Source organism: Panthera tigris, chromosome B4, assembly GCF_018350195.1.
Source record: "Panthera tigris isolate Pti1 chromosome B4, P.tigris_Pti1_mat1.1, whole genome shotgun sequence".
In the NCBI taxonomy this organism is placed as follows: Eukaryota; Metazoa; Chordata; class Mammalia; order Carnivora; family Felidae; genus Panthera; species Panthera tigris.
The window spans coordinates 68,997,099-69,012,712 of record NC_056666.1 but is presented as its reverse complement, the minus strand read 5'-3'; the positions used below and the strand labels follow the sequence as shown (position 1 = coordinate 69,012,712).

General features: G+C 35.9%; 1 protein-coding gene across 6 annotated transcripts in view; it reads left to right on the top strand.

The window, feature by feature from the left end:
• The window catches only part of YAF2 (YY1 associated factor 2), a 75,846-nt gene that overhangs the window by 9,209 nt on the left and 51,023 nt on the right, over positions 1-15,614 (top strand). For 2 of the 6 annotated variants that reach the window (XR_006219902.1, XM_042992130.1), the window contains one exon: positions 15,451-15,522. The exons of the other annotated variants lie outside the window; for them this stretch is intronic. Coding sequence is in view for 1 of the 2 variants with exons in the window: in XM_042992130.1 (XP_042848064.1) it covers positions 15,451-15,522 (72 nt within the window). In the remaining variant the exon portion in view is untranslated. Of the gene's footprint in view, positions 1-15,450; positions 15,523-15,614 lie in introns of those variants that run through there. 6 annotated transcript variants of the gene reach the window in all.

The following is a 15,614-nucleotide window of genomic DNA, read 5'->3' as shown; positions in this document are numbered from 1 at the left end:
GAAAAATAGTTTAGAATTCAGATTTTGCATTTATTTGAATTTACTGGTACAATTAATGGAACAAATTAAATTTAATTATAATTAATATGGAGCTAATTTTTTTTTTAATTTTTTTTTTCAACGTTTTTTATTTATTTTTGGGACAGAGAGAGACAGAGCATGAACGGGGGAGGGGCAGAGAGAGAGGGAGACACAGAATCGGAAACAGGCTCCAGGCTCCGAGCCATCAGCCCAGAGCCTGACGCGGGGCTCGAACTCACGGACCGCGAGATCGTGACCTGGCTGAAGACGGACGCTTAACCGACTGCGCCACCCAGGCGCCCCTGGAGCTAATTTTTAATTTATGGTTGAGATAGTATTGTTTTGTCTATGAACTTGTTACTTTAAAGATAGATCAATTATATACATTATTAGACACCTATACAACTATAGAAATTAGGCAGACATTAAAGAAATAATGGAATTTTCCCTCATCTTGTGCTTCCAGTTGTCTATTTCCAGTTGTTCGGAGTCAGACTAACAGGGGGTAGTTGCTGATATTTTTCTACAATTCTGTTATCATTTCGCCTACCTGGTTAACTGCTTATTCTTCCAAACCTAGTTTGTGTATCTGTTGGCTGTGACATTCTCCTTGACCAATCTCAAACATGCCTGCCTTCGTGTGTCTTTTGTGCATACCTCTGATTGTGATCTTCATCTAGCTTCAGCATTTCCTCATAAATCCGGAGTTGATTAGTGTCTTTTTCATGAAGCTGAGTATTCTTTCTCAGAGGATGAATTCTCCAGAGGATGAATAACTGGTTAAAGTCGTGAGAGTAGCTGTTTTCCGGTTTTAGAATCTAAATAGTGCCTCAGTTTGTGATGCTTACCTTTGTTATATCATTTAGCATATGGTAATTCTGCTACCTGTATGCATTTACTCTCTTGTTATCAAGAAACTCCCTTGAGTTTCTTAAGGGAAATGGGAGCTTTTCATTACCTTTTTCAAAGATGCTTGACAAAGTGCCTGGGAAGTAATGGGTGTCCAATGAAAGTTTGTTGAAAGAGGAATATACGTATTAGAAAGGAAAAGTTATTGGTTTGTTTTTTTAAAACTCTATAAGCTTTGAAGAAGTTGGAATTTTGATACAGGTTGTAGAAGTCATTATTTGGAGAAGAACCCACATGTGTACATGTTTGAAGTATCAGAAATAAATGGTAGTGAACAAAATTCTAGAATTCGGTATATGCTTAATGAACACATACCATATGCCAGGAATTATGCTAGGGCTGTAGAATTATAGATGAGACCCAATTCCAGCCTGTGAGGGTTTGAATTCTAGCAAAGATAGATAAATGATATTTGCTAATGAGTAAACAGAAGAAGGAATGTACAATTAATTTTCCAGTATAGTCCTACTTTTTGGAGAAGTCCTATGCTCAAATCAAGAATGAAATCAGTTATTGGTGTAGTCATTACTAGTTAAGCACTTTTGGTAAAGTGTGTTCTAACATCATGACCAATTTCCAGTTTGGTTAGTTTTCTCAAGAAATTTCAGCCAAATGAAACTGCCATGTCACTGCTAAGTAAAACCCTCCCCTTTTCTCTGTGTATATGTCTATGTGTATGCGTGTATAAATAATGTACATTTGTAAAAGAAACTGCTGTTTTTCAGACGATAGTTGTTATATAATTGAAGTAAGGTTTCAGAGGACTAAAATTATTTGCCTTTGAGAAGTTTACATAGGATGGTACAGATTATTAAATTTATATATATTTAAAAATCCCAGAAACAATTTTTTTGAGAATAAAATAATTTTATAATGGGACTACATTACTGAATTTAACATCTGTTTCTTCAACTATATTACTGATTATATTGGCAGTGATCTTCAGTATGCTACTTGGGTATTTTTTTTTTTTTTTTTAAAGCATTGTTGAGAAGATTAAATGAGTAAATTTTTGTAAAGCCTTATCACAGTGGCTTACACATAGTAAATTATCATTGAATGGTAGCCATTACTGTTAAAGTATATGTTTGAAATAATATTTGTAACATACTGCTACAAAATTAATTTTGTTATTATTGGTGGTTTCAGTAAAAGCAGTATCTTTGAATTATTTATCATTCATATACTAATTTTCTGTGTTCAGAATGCTTTCCTATATATCTTTACATTTGTTCATCAAACCACCCTACATGAGGAGGGCAAGATGGTCATCCAATCACAGATTTAGTGTTAGAGCCTAGATTGAAATCCAGGTTGACTGCTGGTTGATCTTTTCATTCTTTTGTCTCTGATAAAGAAGTTTATAAAACTGTACTATTTGAGTGAAAGATTTCTTTGCTTATTCTTCTTTTCTTCTGAGGTGTTAGAGAGCCAGTATATTTTGGTAGAAAGATTAGCATTTTGTGGGATATCAAGTTTTCATTCAAGGATTTAATGAAACAGGTGTTTGAGATTTTCTTAAGACACATTTTCCTTTATCTTTGATAGTTTGTAATTTTAGGGTATTGCAAGTATGTAAAATACATTGTGATTTGATTTAACGAATATTTACTAAATATCTACAATGCTTTGTTTATTGGCTTTCATGCATGTTAAAATCTCTACCTTTTGTTATATGATCTGTGATTGATAATCTGTTTCAGAAGATTGAGTAGACACTCCATTTTGCAGTATTGTTTATTATGGGAAATTACAGAATTACCTGGAATTTTAGAGTTGGAAGGAACCTTTCAAGAGCTTCCATGAGGTTTAGTAATTTCCTGAGACTGGCGAGTTTTTATTACTTGAGACCTTGATAATAGAGGGATAAGATTGTCTTCGTAGGAAAGGTCTTAAGAGGTTTGGGGTAGAAATATTGGTATTAAAACTTTCAAAATAGGTTGAGGCCACCATTGTTTGCAAATCCTTCTTGTTTGGGATTTTCAGCTCAGTTCTTGTTGCTATACTGAGAACTGCCAGGTGAAACAGAGCAATCTGCTAGGTGAGATCTTTTCTATGTGTTGGAACTCATGGCTCTAGCCTAGTATCCTCCTGACAGGTAAGAAAACAGGCCTGGAAAGATTGTGACTTGTTTAAAGTCAGTAGCTGGTTCATGTAATGTCAGATTCAGATACTTGGATTTCCAGTCCCTTTTATTACCTTGCCGTGGTAACATTTAAATTTGCTACCGAGTAACTTCTTAAGGATTTCTTCTTGTAAATTTGGTATACATAGATCTAGCGCTGTACATCTTGATAATTTCTAACATTAAACCTACTACTTATAACTAATATAAGAATTTTTTTAATTAAGTAATTTTTTTTGATGTTTGTTTTTGAAGGAGAGAGAGACAGAGCGTGAGGGGATAGGGACAGAGAGAGAGAGGGAGACACAGAATCCAAAGCCGACTCCAGGCTCTGAGCTGTCAGCACAGGGCTTGAACCTGTAAACCACGAGATCATGACCTGAGCCGAAGCTGGAGGCCTAACCAACTGAGCCACCGAGGCACCCCACTAATATAAGAATTTATGTTAAAACTGGGCTAGCAGTGTAATGCATGAAGAACAAAATGACAGTCAATTATTTCCCCCATGTTAACTCTAACTAATATTTTTGACATGTAATTGTTAACAAACTTCATATTGATATATTTTTTAATATTTGTTTATTTTGAGAAAGAGAGAGTGTAAGCAAGGGAGGGACAGAGAGAGAGGGGGAGAGAGAATCCCAAGCAGTCCCTCCACTGTCAGTTCAGCGCCAGATGCGTGGCTTGAACTCCAAACCTTGAGATCATGACCTGAGCTGAAATTAAGAGTTGGACGCTTAACCAACTGAGCCACCTAGCTGCCCCTTGATATCTCTTATAGTAACATTTTTTTGTGCTTTATATTCTGACTTTGATATCATAATATTTCTTAGAGGAAAAATCCCAGTAAATATTATTTCCCTTTTTGGGGGGGACACAAATATTAAGAATCATTAATAGTATAATTAATAACCAATTTGTATGTGTGTATATTACTATATGTGTATGATAAAAAGTTTATGCAGCTCACTGGTAATTTTTAGACATGAGTTAAACCACTTCATTTTTACATGTTTTGTGGTCCAGTCAGGGTTCTTTTGCACACTATCATACTTTATAGGATGATCTGGGACGATCAACTTAACAAAAGCAGCAGGTAGGTAATACTAGATGCCAAAGAAGTATTTGTTTAAGAAGTAGAACTCTAAGGGGATGCCTGGGTGGCTCAGTTGGGTAAGTGGTCGACTCTTGATTTCAGCTCAGGTCATGATCTCAGTTTGTGAGATCTAGCCCCAAGTGGGACTCAGCACTGTCAAGGCAGAGCATACTTGGGATTTGCTCTCTGCCCCTCTCCTGCTCATGCTCTCTCTCTCTCTCTCTCTCCCTCTCCTTCTTGCTCTGTCTCAAGATAGATAAATATACTTTAAAAAAAAAAAAAAAAAGTAGAGCTCTAGGTATATTGACAGAGAAGGCAAAATTGTTTTGGTCTTCTTTGATCTTTTTCCATCCTTTTTTGCTGTTTATCTTTGATCTCCCCAGGACCCAAAGTCTCTTAATACTCATTTCTAGCTTGCTTTTTTTCCTTTTCCCCTAGCTTGCCTTCTTTCTCATCCTTTATTTTCTTCACTCCACCAGCAGTTCTTCCTTTACTAGAAAATCTTATTGTTTTGTCTGTTCTGTAAATCTAAATAAAGTAATTGTGAATAAATATCCTGAGCATGGCGGGGGTGGGGGGGGTGGGTAGAGTTAGTTTTTTCTTAAGGAAGTAATTGGTGATAAAAATAATACATGTTCATGGAAGATACTAAAGAAATAAAAAGAGGAAAATAGGAATGCTCATCACAACATCTCTCCAGCCAGAGATCGCTGTTTCTAACGTGTGTTTCCTTTCTGTTTTTTACAAGTGGATATTAGCATTTAAAAGGGGGAAGTTGAGGTGTCTCTCTCTGGAAGAATGGGAGAAAGGAGGAGATTTCTAAATCAGGGGTGTTTCTCTGACTTCACAAGACAGCTCTCATCTTGCCTTCTCTCTGTACTCCAGTAGGCCTCACAAACACTGGTGGTAGGGAATGCTTTTGAAAACAAGCCAAGAAAGTTGGGAAAATACTGTGTATCATTATCTTCTTAGAGTTTAATAAATTGAAAGTCCTGAGAATCCTCCAAAAGAATTTGTTTTAGCTTATATAGTTGTGCAGTTCTCAGTTTTACCTGAGTGGATTTTGTTTTATTTTTTCTCTATTATAATACAGAACTCGTTGGGACATTCTGTTCTGTAGGCCCTTGCTATTGAAATGTGGTCCAAAGACCAGTGGCAGAGACACTTCCTGGGAACTTGTTAGAAATGCAGAATCTCTAGGCTTCTGGCTGGCTCAGTTGGAGGAACCTGGGACTCTTGATCTCGCTTGTGAGGTCAAGCCCCATGCTGGGTGTAGGGATGACTTAATCAATAAAACTTAAAAAAAAAAAATGCAGAATCTCTAGTCCCACCGAGGATTTACTGAGTCATAATCTGCATTTTATAGATTATTCATATGCACATTAAAATTCAAGAAGCACTGCTCTGGTTTTTTTCAAGATAAGACAGTGAGGTGGGCAAGGCTCTGAGGTATTCATTCTACTTGAACTGCTTTTTCCAAAGGGCTTTCCCCTTTCTTTTGGGGGTGCATGTGTGTGTGAGGCAGCATTGCATGTACGAGTGTGTATATGAGCAGGCATTTGTGTACAACATTTGAGCGTGGGTATGTCTCTGTTAATGGTGCCCTCTCTGGCCAACACTTCCCTCATGAATTCTTATGTCAAAAAATGCCGCCTCTGTTAACACATCCTCCCTCTTATTCCTGTTTCTGATATCTGTACACAGCCATACATTCCTTCACCCATACAGCTCACTCAGAGCTGGCTTTGGGAAACCTGTGAGAGAGCAAGTTGCAGGGAATAAGGGAGTAAGAAAATGTTTTTGCTGGTTAGAATCAAGTAACAGGTTTGTTGGGGTAGAAATGAGCTAGCCTTCCCTCAGAAGAACACAGGGGTTTTGAATTGTGTTGGTTGGAGCCCTAAAATCTCATGAAATTATCTCAGTGACTGCCAGCAGGAACAACCAAGTGGGGCTCCATGCTCCCACACTCCACTTCAGCTATGTCATCTATGCTCTTATATACTTTATTCACTAGGGTTTCTTTTAATTTATTTCCTGAAGCTGCTTTGCTATTGGAACAGTTTTTTTTTTGAAACCACTGCCCTGTTCCTTCCATTTAGCTTTCCACCACTTAAATTTGTCTGTTCAGCGTAGGCTGGGTTAATTGTGACTGGACTTCTTAGCCACACGTTTCAAAAGCAAGAGCTAATAATGAATTCTGTGTAGTGATGCATAGATTAAAAAGTTTGTCCCTTGAAAAGCCTTTTCTTCCTCCCTCCTTCCCTTTATCTTTCCTTTCTTCTCACCCATCTTGTTAGACACTTTGCTCTTTTTAAAAAATTTTAAGATTTTTAAAGTTTTTTTATGTTTATCCATTTATTTTTGAAAGAGAGAGAGAGAGGCAGAGAGAGATGAAGAGAGGGAATCCTAAGTAGGCTCCGCACTGTCAGTGCAGAGCCTGACATGGGGCTCAATGTGGGGCTCGAACCCATGAACCATGAGATCATGACCTGAGCCGAAGTCGGACGTTTAACTGACTGAGCCACCCAGGTGCCCCCTTTCCTCTGTTTTCAAAGACCAAGGCTGGTAAAACCTAGAGCTATATAATCATTAATTAGTTGAGTGATAACCAGTATAATTTATAGACAAGAAATATATTAAATTCATCATGTCATCAAATTATAGTTTTTGGTGACATGGATAAGGCTATTCCATTTATCTATATGAATGTGGTTATCACATTTGGGTAGTATTCCCTCGCCAATTTTCCATAAACTTAATGCCTCTGATCACATGGCATTTTTCTGTAATATTCCTTGGTAATTGACAGTTTAATTGTGATCTTTCCATATTCCACTTGTGTAGGACTTCATTATACATATTTTTGGTGCAGGAAAATTTATCTAGTTTTATTTTTTTGCCTACATGTTATTTTATTTTATTCTAAAAAATACTTATTTTGAGAAAGAGCGTGTACGCATGTGGGAGGGATGGAGAGAGAGAAGGAGAATCCCAGGCAGGCTCCATGCTGTAGCACAGAGTCCAACGTGGAGCTCCATCCCACAACGATGGTGAGATCATGACCTGAGCCGAATCTAGAGTTGGATGCTTAAGTGACTGAGCCGCCCAGGCGCTCCTACATGTTTTAAATTTTTAGGCGTATTCAGTATAATGGAAAGCAAAAAAAAAAAATTTTTTTTTTCAGTATTTCAGAGTTCCCTACAGTAGTTCCCTGTAGTATAGTGATGAAGAGTTTGGACTCTGGAGCTTGATTGTTTCGGCTTAAATATTGATCTCACCACTTACTAGCTGTGTGACCTTGTGAAAGTTAATCAACTTTTGAGTCTCAGTTTTTACATTTATAAAATGGACTTGATAATAACACCTACCTCACAGAGTTGTTGTGAGGATTAAATGAGATAAGTCTTGCAAAATACTTGACAGTACCTGGCATATAGTAAGTCCTCAGAAAATGTTAGCTAAAACCATCAAATACATGAGTGGTGATATAATACTTGATATCCGTTAGGGGTGTAACAGTCCCTATTGTCAAGCATGTGGGTTCAAATGTGGTAGCTGACAAAACCAGAACATAAGAATAAGGGTCTTCTACTAAAGGATAACATTTCCACAAATTATTTCAGGGATAATTTTACAATTTCATGTACCTGCCCTTTCCCCGTCCCTCCCTCTTCTCTTTCCTCTCTTCCCCTCCTTGCGTGCTGTTGGGGGTGGGGTGTGTCCCCTAGTAACCAGATGTGACTTGTCACATAAACATTTGGGGATTACCAGTGAAAGTTTTAACTTCTAAAAAGCACTTTGGTAGTGTAATAGTGGTAAGCAGTATTTATAGACTTAAGAGTTGAACAGTTAAAAACATTTTTTACTGTTTGCCATAGTTAAAAAGTAAGTCTGTTTTCAGGGTTGGATTGTCAGAAAGCATGGTCATGATCTTTTTTAGGCCACTCTGTCATCTTGTATATTATGTTGTTTTTTCTGCCTCATACTGTTCCATCCTCCAAAATTTTCTTTTTTGGTCTTTATGTTTGCTCAAGCATCATCTCTCAAGAAGCATATCTTTATCTGTAGGCCAGAACGAATGTCCTTTGAATTATTCTTGAAGCATTCTATCCAAAAATCTGGTGGTTGTAATTACATAGTGTATTGAAATCATTTTGTTTCTGTTTCTTTCTCCTTCCTAGGAGAAATCACTGTAATCGCTTTACCATTTGTCCTGGAATCCTATTTCAGCTTAAATCCCCACCTTGCCATTTACAGCCATATAACCATACAGCTTTATGGTGATGATTCAATGTGATAAATGATCTAAGGAACTTAGCATAGCTCTTAGTTAATTAATTATGATGATAATTATAAATAGTAATAAAAATTCCCAGTGCCTGTCACTGTGTCTTGCATAGATATTGGTAATGCTTAAACTGCAAAGACTCTTTATCATGTATCTGATTGCTGCTTTAAGCTGTTTTCCATTTCTTGTTTTTTAAGTGATGTTTATATAATGTTTCATTTTATCAGTCTGTGAGTTGGATGTATTATGTTTAATTATGCCCGTTTAACCAAAGTTACCTTCATGTGCAGCTTTTTCAGCAGTTTAAAAATGTTTTCTTTTGCCATCAGTATAATGTATACTTTAAACCACAACTAATAGCATTTTATTTTGTCATAATGTCATGCTTGTTTGTTAAATCTGAACTAGAGGCAGGGAAACCATTTAGTGGAAGCCATTACAATAGGTCTAGGCAAGATACAGTAGTGGCCAGAACAAGGATAATGTCAGTGGGAGACAGAAATGAATGGATTCTAGATACATTTAGGAGCAAATTGATAGGACTTGATGGATGGCTGGAGGTGGTTATGGGAGATAGGAAGTTGGGTTATAGAGAGGGAAGAATCAAGGATGAATCCCAGGATTCTGGCTCAGGTAAGCAGCTGGATAAATGTGCTTTACACTGACAAAGGGAACAGGAAGAGGGACAGTTTTGGGGAAAGGTAGTAGTTCACTTTTAGATTTGTTGAATTTCAGGTATCTGAGGGAAATCTGAGAGGGGAGATCTGTGAGGCAGTTGGATATGTGAGGCGTGGGCTTACAAAGGAGGACAGGGCTATGAATATATACTTGATAGTCATCAGCATACATGATTGAGTTGAAGTTATGGAAGTAGGTAAGACAGATCAGGGAGTGAATAGACTGCATAGCATGAGAAAAGAGAACCCAGGAAACATTACAACCTTTTTGTGTCCGCCAAGATGAAGAAATGGAGGAGAAAGAGAAATAGGCAGTAAGAAACTGGCAGAATGTAATGTTACAGAAACTGGGAAGAGATTGTTTTCAAAACGAGGGGATGTAGTGAGCCATGTCAAATGGCCGTTCTTCAGATAGAATCTTAATTTTTCTCTTGCATTCTGTGTAATGTTTATTTTAACGACTGTTAAAATTTATATTTTAGGTTATAACAAGATAATCCTGCAAAGTGCTTGTACTAAGCTTTTCATGGTAGTTACAGTAGTTCTAAATTGTATCTACAGGTTAAATAAAGGAAGTTAATATTTGTAGGTCAGGAGATGAGTAAAATTATGTTAGTAACTAACTTTCTCAAGAATGCTCTAATTATCCAGTAACATCTATCATTAAGCCTGTACTTTTACAGGTAGCTCCTGATTGTACCTATAACAGTTAATAGAATTAATATAAAAAATTGGGTCCACCTTGGTATCAAGAATTTTTTTAAGTGGTAAGTAAATGTAATAGTATAATTGTGGGGGAGCGTGTATGGTTTGAGTAATCCTTTATGTTCTGTTTTTAGAAGGAATGAATCATAGCAATCTTTATTGATCATCTAACCAGGCAAATCACAGCACTTTTCATAAAACTGTTTGGTTCATAAAGTAATAGGCATCTGTGGAGTAAATTGGATTTGATGTGATTCATGATTCAGATTTTATGACTGCTGAATAACAAAGTTATTATTTAGAATATGGGCAGTAGTTTGAAAACTGTCAGTGTTAACTTCAGACTATATTGGAATTTGTCAGAAAAATTTGCCATTGTTTTATAAAATCAGATTATACAGAAAATATGCACTTACACATTTTAGAGATGGTTATTAAGAATTGATTTGGAAACTAATGCAGGGCTTAGAGTCTGGTCAGGTTAATTTTAATATCAAAAGTTGAGAAAAAGGACATAATTACAGTAAAAGTTAGACTTCATTTTCATGCTGGCATAATTGTTAGCATTGAGAGTACCATTAGCTGTTATTTTTGTATGTTAACTTGGATACTAACTATAGTTGGTGAATAAAGGATTACATATGATGCACCTGATGTTTTGGACTAGGATCAGGAAAATGTTTCCTTGTACTAGAAGCTATAAAGAGTAGATGATATTGACTGTCTATGGAAGTATCCCATTTTAAGATATGGTTTATAAAATGTGGTGCATAATTAAGGGACCTGGGGCATCTGTTAAATTAGGAAGATCACAATATTGTTGAAGATTAATTAATATGATTAAGGTATTCTTAGGAAGAATGAATAGAATATAAAATGTTGTGAAAGAAAAACTACACAGCATTATGTCACTGGACAATTGGTTAATATTTAGCATAGTAGAAGAGGTGGTAGGAAGTGAGGGATGCTATTTGACAGCCAGTAGAGTAATATTTTATTCTGGGGGTTGAGGTAACGTAGACTTCTTTATATCTAAATTAATTAGTTCTTAACATCATTCAGTAAAAAAAAAAAAAAGCTTGCAGACACAGCAACCAGTTTCAGGGCTGCTGCGCACTTAGACAAATTGTAATTTTGTATAACAAATTACCTCAAAATTTACTGTCTGAAAATAATAAACATTTATTACCTTATCCTCCTTTCTGAGTCAAGAATTTAGAAGCAGCTTATCAGGTGATTCGGGCTGCTCAGGGTCTCAGGCTCAAATGAGGGAGGATCCACTTTCAGGTTCACTCGTGTGGTTGTCAGCAGGCCTTAGAATACCTGCTACCAAGTACTCACATGGCTGTCGACAGGCCTCAGGACTCTGGCTGTTGGCCAGAGACATCAGTTTCTTGGCCACATGGGCCCCTCCATGGGGCTGCTCACCATATGGCACCTTGTTTACTCCAAAACAAGGTATCAGAGAGAGCCCCCAAAAGAAGCCAGTCTTTTTATAACCTAATATTGGGAGTGATATCCCATTACTTCTGCCACATTCTCTTCCTGAGAAATCAGTCACTAAATCCAGCCTATTTTCTGGGGGAGGAAATTACATAAGGGCTTGCATACCAAGAGGTTGGTTGGATCATTGTGGGCAGTCTTAGAGGTTACCCACCACGCTATCCTTTAAAGTTTAAACTTTTTGTTGTTGTTGCAGAATTCTTTCTTGGAAGGAAAAGATGGGGGGAAATTCAAAATATAAGATAAATAAATGAGAAATTCTTTTGTCCAAAGCAGGGGTTCTGCTACCATCCTTCCCCTTTAGCTTCCAAACAATTTGAATATTAGTATTTTCACCATCAAATGTCAGTCAATAACATGAATATATGCTGTTTTTCTCATGTTTTCGTTTTAGAATTTGTCAACAGTTGTAAAATTCTAGCTTATAAAAATCAGGTATTGGGACATGGAAAACAATTTGTATAAATGTTTCTGGCAACTTGTAAAGTTGAGTAACTTCCTTTACTAAAGTAAATCTAATGTAAAGCCTGGTTTTATATTATTAGCAGATATAGTTTTTAAGTTAATCTGATAATGATAGTGATTTATTTACTAATTGCTGCCTGGAATCTTTTATTAACTATTTCCAAATTATATGCCTTTTTAAAAAATCGCAAGTGTATAGTGGTATTTGGAATTGAGTTTTGATATTAACATGTTCTTACAGCTTTTATGTTGTAATTGGTGATTCCTAATCAGTAACATAAATTACTTATTTTCTTTATCTTGCAGTATAAACAATCTAGTTCAGGGGCGCCTGCGTGGCTCAGTCAGTTAAGTGTCCGACTTTGGCTCAGGTCATGATCTCATGGTTTGTGAGTTTGAGCCCCGCGTTGAGCTCTCTGCTGATAGCTCAGAGCCTGGAGCCTGCTTCAGATTCTGTGGCTTCTTCTCTTTCTCTCTCTCATTCTCTATCTCTGAAAAATAAACATTAAAAAATATATATAGTTTCAAAATAATAGTACCGAAATTATTATAAACAAATCTCTAAGTTTAGAATTTCTTTATGTAGTTCTTTTATGTAGTTTTCTTATGTAGACTATATCCCTCTAAAAGTGTATAAAATCACTTGAAAACCATTTCTGGATGATTATGTCAACAGTTTGATGTATATAGTTAGATTCTGGGCATTGGGTCTAAAGCTTTATTTACATTAACTTAATTCCCAATACTGTCCCGTGAACTAGGTTTTGTTGTTATCCTTATTTTACAGATGAGTAGAGTTCTTGCCATTTTGATTTTAAGTTAATTATATTAATGAGAAAATAGTATTGTTTTTGTTTCTCTGTGGATTAGTGGGAAATGGTGGATTAAATGAGGGAAAGGAACAAATAACATATAGTGGTATGTTAACTAACTTGGATATAAACTAAAAAAAATAAAAATGAAAGTTAAAAACTGAGGAAAAGGAAATTTTGATTAGGAAATGGGTGGTATTTATAATTTGGGGACCCTGAGGAGAGTGTATCATGGACTGAAAAGGGAGAAAAGTCATAATGGACTCAATTCAAATATAAACACATATGCCCCATTGTTTGTTTACATATGAAACATCAGTAGTGTCATTTAAATATGCATGAATATGTGTATAATGTTAAATTTCATTATGCTGTTATAGGATTCCAAGTCCAGGATTTATGGTGAATAACTTCCCACAACCATAATAATTTCCATAAGAATTTTAAATCTTAATTGAAAATTAGAAAATAAGGTACATGGAATCATCAAAACCAGTTGTAATTTAAATTGCCTCTAGCTAAAATATAATGTCCGAACCAGGGGTAGTAGTGGAAGTGAAAGTTAGCTACCACGTTTTTTTCTAAGCAGTTTTTTCACAAGTTTAGATTGATTTTATGGAATAGATTTTTCATTACCGAAATACTTGATTTGATTCTTAATTACTAAGGAGTACCTTTTTGTGAATGAGTGTTGTAATTATTAGGGCTTACACAAGATAGTTTTAAATAGAGCATCCTAATTTCTGGAAGTACTTTTCTAAGCTATTCTGATAAAATCTGTCTTAGTTGAGGTAATGGCATGATAACAACAAATAGCTTTCAGTGCTGGTCTCTAAGTGACACTTTTGGTTACTTTAAAATATTTTCAAGATATTTTAATTATCTTAAATTAGTTTAAAAATGCAGTTGGTTCTATTTTAAATTCATGAGTCTAAATTTGTTATAAATAAAAACTGGGAATTATTATTTAGTTCTTAGTGATACTTTTTTATCCTAGATGATGCCAAAAGTTTGAAATGTTTGGATTATTGCACCTGTATTTACTTTATTAATCCAAACATGTAGGACCTTTATGCCAGGTACTCTTCAGGTACTAGAAGTTAAATAGGAATCTGGAAAACTTAACTAGAGGACCCTTTTGATATTTATCTCTGTATTACAGTTAGAAATGGAGGTCTGTGTAGTGCCCTGTTTGTATGAATGGGTCATTTAAAAACAAATGCATTAAACTATGTTTTAAAACCCAGATTTACTTTAAAAAGTATATAATTTATATACAAGACAATTTATATCTTCAAATTAAGTAACAATCTAGCAAAAATCTTGACGTGTGCTGTCGACTTAATACCAAATGCAAACATTCCATCATAACAAGAGTGAAATGTAAGATTTTCATGAGCATTACGTGTTCAACTTATTTTTGTTGAATGATGAATTTATACACCATTTTATCCTATTTTATTTTTAAAATATTTTTATTTTATTTTGTTATTGGGGGGGGGAGGGCAAAGGGAGAGGGGGATAGAGAATCCCAAGCAGGCTCCATGCCCAGTGCAGAGCCTGATATGGGGCTCCATCTCACGACCATGAGATCATGACCTGAGCCGAAATCAAGAGTTGGATGCTTAACCACTGAGCCACCCAGGCGCCTCTTAATCCTATTCACTTTTAAAACAGAGAAAAACTATACATTATCTTTGTTTCTATAGAATTAGGAAACATAAAAACTTTGTTTCTTGAGGGCAGAAGATGATTATTTAGCAGCATAATGGTAAGAGGGAGGAGTATTACTGAAATATATCTCTATCTTCAACAGAAACTAGTCTTTACCTGATTAATATGTATTGAATTAAAGGTAATAGAATGTTTTCATGTGAACTTCAAAATAAAGTTCTGTTGAGAAGACCTTTTTTTAGAAGTCAGTTTTTTGTTGGTTTTTGTTTTTAATGACAGGACCATTTTTAGACAATTATTTTAAAAGTATAACAGTTAAAACTATGATTTCTGGGGCTCCTGGGCGGCTCAGTCGGTTAAGCGTCCGACTTCGGCTCAGGTCACGATCTCACGGTCTGTGGGTTCGAGCCCCGCGTCGGGCTCTGGGCTGATGATGGCCCAGAGCCTGGAGCCTGCTTCCGATTCTGTGTCTCCCTCTCTCTCTGACCCTCCCCCGTTCATGCTCTGTCTCAAAAATAAATAAACGTTAAAAAAATTAAAAAAAAAACAAACAACAACTATGATTTCTACTTTGTGCACATATTTAAATTAAAATCAGCATTCTTATCAGTGGTCTGGCATACTTCTATATGTGTGTGTGGCTGGTTTCTTATTGGTGGTAAGTGGCTATTTTAAAGACTTAGTGAGAAAAGGGAATTTTATTGATGCTTTTTATCTGAAGTCTTACAGATTGTAGTTCACTGTGGCTGCTACACCAAAATTCGGTGAAGGTTAATGACAATGACTAGTTAAGAAATGGCAGATTTTGATCAACTAATTATACTTTTACTAATATTAAAGAGTGACGGTGTTGTTTCAGTGAAATGGAATAGTCTGATAGCTGATATTTTTGTATATTAAGGTATAGCTGCCATTATAATGGGAATTTAAAAATGAAACCATTCAAATCGTATTTTTTTTTCTTTCTCTTTCTGATAATGCCAGGAATGCGTTTTGTTTCTGTGTTTATTTTGGTGCATTCATATACAGTTACCTGGTAAATTTACACTCCTTTCCCCTGTAGTTCTATGGGTATTAATAATCTCAAATAAAATTAATCTTCTTATTCTGATAGAGAAGAAAAAGCTGGATCACTTACCAGTAACTGGAGTTCTCCTATTGGGTAATCTCCACAGATCCACATTCTTTGAAGCTATTGTGAATGCCTCGAGGACCAAGGAACCGTTGAAATTTCCAATTTCAGGAAGGTAAGCAAGTGCACTGAAGCATGTCTCTAGCATCTCCCAAATCCCCTCCCCCCAACTTTCTTACATATACGTCTGTACTGCATGCCCCCTCA